Source organism: Dipodomys ordii, unplaced genomic scaffold, assembly GCF_000151885.1.
Source record: "Dipodomys ordii isolate 6190 unplaced genomic scaffold, Dord_2.0 Scaffold72, whole genome shotgun sequence".
In the NCBI taxonomy this organism is placed as follows: domain Eukaryota; kingdom Metazoa; phylum Chordata; class Mammalia; order Rodentia; family Heteromyidae; genus Dipodomys; species Dipodomys ordii.
In genome coordinates, this window is record NW_012267288.1 from 5565223 (window position 1) to 5576144 (window position 10922).

Below are 10922 nucleotides of genomic sequence, written 5' to 3' on the forward strand. Positions count from 1 at the left end.
ATAAGTGGTTGTTGTATATTTTAAGTTCAAATTGAGTTGCACTCTATACAGTATATGCTTAAGATCATGGTAAGAGGAAGGACACTCTTTTCCTTGGATTTTCATGGCATCAGTTCTTTGCGATGCTATATTCCAGTCCTCATTTTTATTAATCTGCTTATCTGTTTCCTAAGGCCAATGTCTATACCTTTCCTGCTTTAAGAATTGTTTGCATCAACTGGCACAGTGCTCAACATATAGGAAATTGTGAAATGAGGACCTGTAACATTTCTTCTTTGTCTTGTTATTTCATGTCTTAGAGTTTCCCTGTAATGTAAGTACCTGGTTTGATGGAGTAACAAGGATAAGGCAGTGACATGTGTAAATAGCTCTCCCAGAATTCACTTCTATGTTTCCTTTAATTCAGGGAATGTGCATTGAACAGCATTGGTCCTTTGATTTCTCTTTTAAATGCTACTGGTTTATTTTTTCAACTCCAAGGAATTGGGTTTGTTGTATCTTATAGATGTATACGAGTGTGAAAAATCTTCCAGTTCCTGTTGAGGCATCTTCATAGTTTGTAGGAGCTCTGGAAGAGCTTGGTAAATGTAGTAATTGGTAAATGTAGGAATGAGGTTCATATGATACAGAAATGCCATCAGCTCAGAGGCAGATTTCCCAGGTTAGCATAGGCAGAACAACAGGGGGTTACAACTAACCTTATATTTAAAAGGGAAAATGCCTACAAGTTGGCTACTGAACTCGAAGTAGAGGCCCTACGTTTGTAGGAAAGCTAAAAATGTACTTCCTCCTTTCACTTACCTTTTAGAGAGGCACCACACGTACTATGCCAGTCATCTTGGCAGTCATACCAGGCAGAGCCCCAGTCCCACTTGCGGTATGACTTCATCCTTCCTGTTACAGATACTAGCCTCTCCATTCTGCCTCTCTTAGGCCTTTTAAATATTTGTTAGAGCTATAGTAAGGAATTAAAACAGTCTTGCATATTCTGCTCTTAGAACTATTCCCACTCATGGAAGTGGCACTGTGGTTCAAATGGTAGAGTACTTGCCTTGAGCTGAAGAGCGAAGGGACAGCGCCCACGCCCAGAGTTCAAGCCCCACGACCGACAAAAAAAAAACAACAAAAACCCAAAGCCTCAACTATTCCCCCTCAAAAAGAAAGAAGAAAAATTCCACTTCTTTTAACCCGGGCTTTTATAGAATTCAAATTGATTGGGGGAAAAAACATGTATTAAACAACAATAAAAATATTTATCCACATATCAGAGTAGGCTATCAATAACTTGTTGCCCAGGCACATTAAAAAAACTCTAATCGTAGCACTCATAAAAACTATGAGGGACGTAGTGGCTAGTGTGGAATTCCATGATAGCTACGTAGGACAGCTAACTGCAATGTTAAAAGTTGAAAAGTATTTTGATAGGTTTAACATTATATAGCGTCAGTGTTCTTCCACTCTGGCAGTCCATTTGGAAGATTTTGCACCCTCAGTTACCTCACTTGAAATTTTTACCAGGACTGCAATTTCTGAAATTGTTTTAAGATGGGTAGACTATCTTGCTTGATGTTTGCAGGCCTTCCAGTAGTAAATTTGCTTCGTCTAATATTTTTAAACCCATAGGAAGTAGCACTAGTTTGCTCAAACATGTAAAAGAGCACAGTGCAAAAATGGGTATAACTCATCTCACCTCTCACATCAGTGGAGAGACTGCTTCTCCTCATGCCTCTCTGCAGCTCAAGGGTGAGGTAAAGAGATCACAGAAGGCATTTTGTGAGCCATCTTTGTGGAAAGCTTAAGGAACAAATAGGAACCAACATCTCTGCAATAGCTAATGGGCACTTATGATCCAGATCCTAACTGTCTGTTGATAAGCCAAACTATACTGATGAAAAGTCTAGCATTTATAGTTCTACTCCCAGATCTTCTATTTGCGGGTTATAAGAAAGGAGTTATTTTTTCCCACAATATCTTGTAAAACAGCCGAAATTCTTTGTGAGTTTTCAGGGAAGCAGCAGTAGGAAAAGGTGACTCCAAGGTCACAGGGTAAAAGCATCTTATCTTTTATTCATTTCAGTTCCTTTGTGGCTTGATATTTGAGAGTTTTTTTTGACATTTTTTAACATGTTCTATATCCATGTAATAGACATGTTATATACAGTTATTATAATTGTATGTATGTCATTTTAGATTTTAGAAGGAAATAACTGTCTATGTCTTCAACTAACTATTTAATGAACATTTCTAAGAAATTGTTGCTGAATTTCTATTGTGCTAACAAGTATCATACAACACGATATTATTCTTTTCAGAAAGGGATGCTAGAAAGCTAGATAGAACTCAGTGGTTAGGTACCTGGCCTGCCAAAAGTACATCCCTGGGCATATTCCCCAGCACTGAAAGAAAAATAAAAAGAGTTTTATATAAGTTTTCTACCCTGGAAAAGTGAAGTACAGTGTTGAGAAATAGATCTTATTCTTATGTGTTAATTAAAAAAAAAAAGGAGCATAATGAAGTCTGTTTACTTCCTTCTGGATGAGCAGAATAGAAGGAAAGTGTTCTGGAGTGTGAGGCTGGGGTACATTTTAAGGCATTTCTAGTTAGTAAGTGTGTGGACTTGCACAAGTGATGATTGTTAAAGCGATTTTTAACGTTATTATCACAAAAGAATGTTTATATCCACTAATGTTCATTCTATGCAGTTACATTATAAGTTGTGGAATTTTCTTAATTAATTTTTGGTACTGAGTTTTAAACTTGGAGCCTCATAAGTGCTTGCTAGGCAAGCACTCTACCACTTGAACATGCCTCTAGTCCCTTTTTACAATTGTTATTTACCAGGTAGGGTCTTGTTTTATCCTCTGGCAAGCCTGGGTTGTGATCTTCCTGCTTTTGCTGTTTTGCATCAAATCGCTGTATGCTCTATGTCACCCCAGTATTTGCTTTGGCTTTAACTGGATAAAGTTTGAATATCACTGTGCCTAGCCATTGGGTCGAGCCTTCTCAAGTTTTTACCAGAGCTGGCCTTCAGCTGTTGTCACCAGATCTCTTTCTCCTAAGTAACTAGGAATATAAGTTTGAACCATCCTGCCAGGTGGGTTTTGTTTTTAGGGTATTGGGTTATGCTTTGTAAGAGATGAATACATCTATCTGGTAAAAATAATTTGGAAGAAATGAGGGATGATCACCCTGAGATTATTAGTTTTTCACCTTTCCTGGGTCTTGAACTCTGAGCCTGGGTACTGTCCCTGAACTTCTTTTGCTCAAGGCTAGTGCTCTACCACTTAACCCACAGCTCTACTTCTGGCTTTGTTTTTGTAAATTATTGGAGGTAAGAAGAATCTTTCAGACCTTTCTGCCTGGGTAGATCTTAGTCTCCTGAGTAGTTAGGATTAAGGTGTGAGCCACTGGCACCCAGCCACTCTGAGATTCTTAAAATTTAAAGAAAATGTTTTTTTAACACATTTTTTGAATAATTTCAAGAACAATATGTAACAGTGCTGAAATATTCTATGAGAAAGTCTATGGAACTGGGCAATGGTGCCTCTATAATCTTAGCTACTAAGGAGGCTGAGATTTGAGGATTGTGGTTCAAAGACAGCCCAGAGAAGAACATCTGTAAGACTCTTATCTATAATAAATTACCAAAAAAAAAAAAAAAAGCTGGAAGTGAAGCTGTAGCTCAAGGGGTGGATTGCTAGCCTTGAGCAAGAATTTCAGGGACAGTGCCCAGCCCTGAGTTCAAGACCCAGGACTGGCAATAAATAAATAAATAGGTAAATCTATCTTATGACTTTAAGAAATAGTTATTTGTAAATATGCCAATTATTCTTCTAAAATGCTTCACTAAAATGCTTATTCCCTTTGAATGCTACTTAAAATTTAATTTCTTAACATTTATGCTAAGAAAGAGTCAATTATGGTTGTTGGGGATTTAGCCCAGTGGAAGATCGCTTGCCTGCAAGTGCAAAGCTCTGGGTTCAGTCCTCAGCTTTGGAAAAAAACAAAAAGCGAATTGTTTCTAACATATTTATAAGATGGTTTCTTTGTTGCTTTGTATGTCCCCCCCCTGCTCCCCTGTTTTCACTGTATTTGATGTAGGTATAATTTGTGGAGGGGAAGGGAAAAAACAAATTGTTAAGTAGGGGTACAGGTGGACCCATTGCAACAATGAGATGTACAAGATGTTATGTCGAAAACCGAACTTTACAACTTTGGCGCGGATGGTGCGGGGAGTGAGGGGGATGGAAGGGATGGGAAGGGGAAACAAAGGAGGAGGCAACAATGCTTGATAAGAAATGTACTCACCTTGCTCATGTAATTGTGAACCCTCTGTACGGTATTTTCACAATAAAAAAAAAGCTATAAAAGACCAAAAAAAAGGCAACTAGAAATAGTTATTTATCAATTATGAATAAATAAAATCAGATTTATGTATCTGTGAATATAAGCAGAAATAGAATCTTAACATTTTGTACTTGTTACATTAGGGAGGATTTATTAATCTTTTAAACATCCAGAAATTAGCATAAATTTAACTTAGAGATTTGATTTCAATTTACAAATAGGCATAAAATTGATTTAAATTAGTGAAATTGATTTAAAACTTTTAAGTGGTGTTTTGAGTTTTAGAATTTCACAAGAATAAGGTTGAAGGTATTTAGGTTTTGCTATTGTTTCTATTTTGCAGGTGCATTTCTTTGATTTTAAATTAGTGCCTCTCAGTCAGAAAATGGAGAGCCTCATGTGGATTAGGGAATCTGCAAAGGAAATGAAAAAAAGAAATATTTTATTATTTGGCCTAATCATAGATTACTCACAGGTAAGTAAAATGTTGCTGTGTTCAGAATATTTTGTAGGCTTTAATAGTATAAACAATAATGGAAACAATAGTAGAAAGCTGATTTCATTGCAATCAAATGGTTATTAATGATTAGGAAAATTATAATTGGAAAGTTACTCTTCAGCTTATGTACTGTAAGAAGAAAAAAAACAAATGTGGGAAGGAACAAAAGAGGCAAAATGGTAATAAATATTTCATACTGGATTACCTATATTACATTGCCAGATTTAGTGAACAAAAATAACTGAATGGCCAATTAAAGTTGACTGTCAGATTAGTTATGTTCTTGTAATTATTATCCAAATATGAATTTAAATTTCAAATTTACTTGTAGGACTCTGTCGACCTAGTAGGGCTATAATTTATGCTCAGTAATGTGATCTTAAATTGCTTTCTTTTTGGTTATGATCAAAGCATTTGTAGAGAAATATTTTTCTCCTTTAACATGCAATTTAAACAATTGGAATTAATACCTGGCATTTAGATTATGGGACAGTCTGAGGACATGATACTTAACTGGAAACATATATTTATGAGTACTTTCTTTACTAGCAGGAGTTAAGTTCCAAGATAAATAGAATTGTCAATTCTTTGTGCAAAGGAATGCTATTGAAAACAAGCTATTTGGAGAACATCTCAGGGAAGTGAGATTTGCCTTTTATGCCCAGATAGCTTCCATCAAGCTTGTGACTGCTTTATAATTCCTGAACATATCCCGCAGGATGTTTATTTAGCCACTTATAAGTTGCCTTTTTAATACTTTGTCACTTAAGGAATGACAGATATTTTAAACTGTGCGTGTGTGATAAGTAACAGCTTAACTTATGAAAATATTTAAGGTGCATCGTTCACCTGAATGTAACAACATTTCATTTTTAAAGTAAATGAATTTTTATTAAATGTAAGGACTAGAAAACCAGGAGTAGTGGGGCACCTATAATTTCGGATATGTGGGAGGCTAAGGTGGGAGGATCACAGGAACCCATCACTAGCCTGGGCAACATAACATTAAGTCCCCAAAACAAATAATACAAAGGTAATGTTTGAACTAGCCTTTCAATTTTCTTTAACTTTGACATTGCTAGGGTTTTTTTTTGGCTGCTGTTTATTTTAAGTCATCAAGAAAGTGGGAAATACATACAACAACTTGTAATCATGGAAATGGAAATGTTGATGCTGTTAGGATTATTAGAATCAAGAGAAGCAAAGCACAAGGTGGTACCTATCGTTGCCCAAGAGTGCTTAACTGGCAGAGCTAGAACCCAGGTCTATATTCGCTGTCAGAAGTATTTCCTCCTTAATCAATTCTATTTATTTATTCCCTTGTGTTATTTTTTTCCTAGTCTTGGGGCTTGAACTTAGGGCCTGGGTGCTGTCCCTGAGCTTTTTTTTTTGCTCAAGACTAGTGTTCTACCACTTGAGCCACTTCCAGATTTTTCTGAGTAGTCTATTGGAGATAAGCATCTCAGACTCTCTTGATTGGGCTGGGTTTGAACCACAGTTCAGAACTCAGATCTCAGCCTCCTAAGAAGCTAGGATTACAGGTGTCAGCCCTACCCATCTCCCTTGTGTTTTTAAAGGTCTCATGAGTACACACTGCTCACACCATATTGTAATCAAATGCCACTGATACAAAGCTTACTGGACCACACCTCAAAAGCAAAAAAAAAACAAAAACAAAAACAGAAGACTATGTCCATTCTCTTGAACTCTTTGCTCTATGATATAAACCAGGCAGAGTTGGGTTGCATAGGCTGCTTGTTGGCTTTGTATCAAGAACTTTACAATTTGGGGGGTGCAATGTGGGGGAGGGAAAGTAAGAGAAAAATGAGGGGGTGTAACAATGTTTGACAAGAAATGGACTCACTACCTTATGTATGTAACTGTAACCCCTCTGTAAATACCTTGCCAATTTTCTGTGTGTATGTGTGTGTGTGTGCATGTGTGCACATGTGCATATGTTTGTATGTGTGTGCCAGTCCTGGGGATTGAACTAAGAGCCTGAGCTCTGCCCCTGAGCTTCTGCTGCTCTACCACTTGAGCTAGAGCTTCGCTTCTGTTTTTTTTTTTTTGGTAGTAGTTTTATTAGAGGTTAAAGTCCCATGGTTTTGAACCACGTTCTTAGATCTCAGCCTCCTAAGTAGCTAGAATTACAGGTGTGAGCCACTGGCAGCCAGCTTCTCACAATTTTTTAATGTGTTTCATCATTGCATCTCATGCAGGCATAGAATGTACATCAGTGTATTCAATTTGGAGTTTCTAACCTGATAGGCATTTCATGAACACTAAAAGCATAGAAGACATATGAGATACTACTTCTATTCACCATGCATTTAAAAGACCTACATATTGAAAATGGTGTTGGTTTGTGCTTTCTAAAATTGCATGAGATAGAAATTTTTGTAGTGTTCATACCTTGGGCTTTGATCCCTAAATATAATAATCCTTCTTGATTGCCATTAGTATGTTTTCTATATCACTATTGTATATCCCTTTAAGTCTGACCATAGAAGCCTTTCTAAACTTTTAAGCACTTTTGCTAGGATGGAGACTCAAGTGCTGCTTCTTTGCATCGGTTTTCAGAGTGTTAAAAGCTAAAAAAAAAAAAAGACAAAAAGCTCTTCCTTGGCAGACTGAATATATTGACTTGGCTTCAAAGGGTACCGTATAGTCATGTGTTTACTGGCATAAGGGAGATTTACCTACCTTTAGCTGCATGTATTTCTGATAATATATGTTTTTTTTTCTGTTTTTGGCTGCTCCTTCACAGTGATTTAATGGATGTTTATTGCTAAACAGAATTAAGCTCCATAAAAATATTAATACTGCTACTCCCAATTTGTATTTGTGTATGCTTCTTTGATACACATATACATGTTTTGTATTTGGAGAGTTTAAATGTATCTAACTGCACTCTTTTACTTGTTTCTATATATTCTCCTTATTTCTATATGTTCTCCAGATTTGTCATGTTTTGGTGAACTACCAATATGTGTGCATTTTCCAGATCATAAAGGATATTTGCTCAATTATTAAACATGCTTGATTCCTTATCTATGTCAATGCAGTAAAGTACTGATTAAATTTTTTAATTGATTTAAAAATATTCCAGCAATCTCAAAAAGAAAATGAAATAATTAAAAAGAACCCCTTGAGGTATAGCTTTCACTCAGTCTTATGGATGCAGTTATTGACATGGTTAATTACACATAGTGTAAAGTTTTCTGATTATCATTAAGTGTTCAGCTCCTCAGAATGTAAATGGATTGGGAAAGAATTAAAGTTTATGTTCAAAGCTAGAAGTGTGACATAAAATTTGCCCCCATATTTTTTGGGTGAATTTAAATCAGGTTTCTTTCTAAAATAGTCATATAAACACAACTGTGGATATTTAAAATGAGATTTTATAGATTCACCCACATGGAGAATCTTAATCTCTAAAATATTACTCCTGGCCAGGTATGGTAGTGTATTCCTGTAATCCTGGCACTTGAGAGACTGAGGCAGGTAGATCGCCAGTTTGAGACCAGCTTGTCCATTGAGGCCCATGACTTAAAATTACACTGGGTTAAATGTTTTAGTTATGCAAAAATCTAGGTCTGATGATCTAGCTATGAATGTAATATAAATTTCTTGCCAGTAGTAAGTTTGCAGATCTAATTTTATTGCATTCTGAAGTTTTTTTATAATGACTTTTAATGCAAATATTTACTTTTTCTATAAAATTTTATGGGCAAACTGCTGGGATAATCAAAGTTTTAAAGCCAATAAAATTTATAAGGTCCTGTGACAGTTTTCTACTTAATGTATGCATTTTACATGCCCAGAGATTTAGAATTTTCTACAGAAGCCACAACTCATTTTTGTTTTTGTTTTGTTTTGTTTTGACTCTACTAAATTAGTGCCTATTTCCTTCTGAACTGAAAAACTAGCTAAAAAGTCTTGGACAAGTAATGGAGGTTTCTAGGTCTTAGGTTCTCCATTTGTAGAATTCAGATGTCAATGAGAAGACTGGGGCTCAGCTGAGGTATTGGTTTGTGTATCTCTCACTCAAACGTAAACCAACACGAAATCAGTTTGCTTGTTGTTATTTGCATATGTGCCCTGTACTATTTTAATTCCTGGATAAATTAGTCATCAAAGGTAATACATTTTAGTATAGTTTAGAGAAGGAACTTTTCTTTTTTTTTTTAGACATTGTAATAAAAATAAAGTCGAAGACAGCAAAAAAAGAGTTAAGATCTACTTGACTGGGTCTAAGAAAAGGTTAAGCATGGACGTGAGCAGGGAGTTTTGCCATCTGGAATATCCATGTACTGTTTCTCCTATATCCCTATTGAGCTATATCACTCCACTGGGCTTGATATGGTGTGAGACAGGACATTGGAAAGCAATGTTTGGCTTAGCAGGCACCTTCATAGAATGAGAATGCAGAGAAAGACTGCATCATTGACAGCATTATGGAAACCAAGCTTGGAGATGTCAGATCAGCCTCCATCATCCTCTCCCTGCCCCAGATTCTACTTTTCTGTCACTCTAGAAACTATAACTACAGATAGGAAAGTCACAACAAAGAGGAAGTTATTAAAGCATTTGCATAAATCTTCATTTAATATTTTTTGTGAAAAATCGTGAATCATGTTATAAATTTCCAAAGCATAAGATAGAACTGTGAGATAGAAACTTTTGTAACATTACTAAATTAGGTGACGCTGTGTAAATCAACCTTCTATAAAAAGAAATAACAGACCACTCTACTTGGTAAGTTAAATACTATCATCCTTCTCTTAAATTTAGAAAATTCTGTGTATTTTGACATTTATCTAGGAAATATCCTTGAGATTATGACCCTCTTTGTAACTTACCTAAATGTTCATAATGAAATATTAAGAAATGGTAAGTGCAAGGTGGCTCCTGCCTATTCTCCTAGTTACTAAGGAGGAAGAAATTGATGGTTGCAGTTTGAGGCTAGTGTAAAAAAATATTAACAAGACCCCATCTCAATTAATAAATGTCATTCTAGCTATGTAACAGGCATAAATAAGAGAATTATGATCCAGACCAGCCTAGGCAAAATCATGAGATATTGTCTGAAAAATAACTAAAGAAAAAAAGACCTAGGGCATGGTTCAAGTGGTTCAGCACCAGCCTACCAAGTACAAGGCTCTGAGTTCAGTCACCAGTACCTGAAACATATAAAAGATAAAAAACAGAAAAAAAGAAACATATGAATAAGTCTAGCCCCTCTAGTATACCTTTGGGCCCCTAGAACAAACTTGTAAGGTAAAACATCAGTTTTTCTACCTCAAATGCTGCCCCCTTTACTCAATGTCTTTACATACAAGTGGTTCTTTAAGTTGGCATTATCATTTGTACAATAAATGTATATATGCTATCAAGTTACAAACATTTTAAATGAGCTTAAAACAGGTTAGTCTTTGTTTCCTGCAATGAGCAATGACTTGGAATTCCACTGGGAATTATTTACTAAACACATGATACTTTCCAGGGCAGTGAACCCTGTGGCATGCACACAGACATGCATCCCAAACCCCAAACACCTTGTTCAGAGTAATCAGCCTTTTTTGATGTGGGAATGTTTATGAGACTAAATGCTTTTCACTTTTAATATTGTTTTGGCTTTTATAGTTCACAGCCATTTGGGAAGATATGAAGATTATAAAATACAGTATGTAAGTTAGAAAAAAACAATCGTTTTCAGGGAGTTTGGTTAGTTCACTTGGTAGACTCATTAAGCATTGGCAGTGGGATCATTTTACTTAGGCTTATCTAAGTCAAATGTATTAGACACAAAAATTTGCTAGAGATCTGTCTGTTTTGTGAAAAAGAACCAGCTTTGCATTTAAACATGAAGGTAGCCATCCTTTGTCCTTTAAGGAAGTACTATCGTGGAAAATGTTTTTTTCATTTAATGTTTTATTTTTCTTATTATGCCTTTGAATTTTCTTTTTTTAATTTTAATTTTTTATTGTGAAAATACTGTACAGAGGGGTTACAATTACATGGGCAAGATAATGAGTACATTTCTTATCAAGCATTGTAGCCTCCTCCTTTGTTT

At 35.7% G+C, this 10922-nt stretch overlaps 1 protein-coding gene across 2 annotated transcripts in view; it reads left to right on the forward strand.

The window, feature by feature from the left end:
- The window catches only part of Ispd (isoprenoid synthase domain containing), a 216490-nt gene that overhangs the window by 108855 nt on the left and 96713 nt on the right, over window positions 1-10922 (forward strand). The window contains exon 9 of one of the 2 annotated variants that reach the window (XM_013024008.1): window positions 4691-4822. The exons of the other annotated variant lie outside the window; for it this stretch is intronic. Coding sequence (XP_012879462.1) covers window positions 4691-4822 — 132 coding nt within the window. The remainder of the gene's footprint in view (window positions 1-4690; window positions 4823-10922) is intronic. 2 annotated transcript variants of the gene reach the window in all.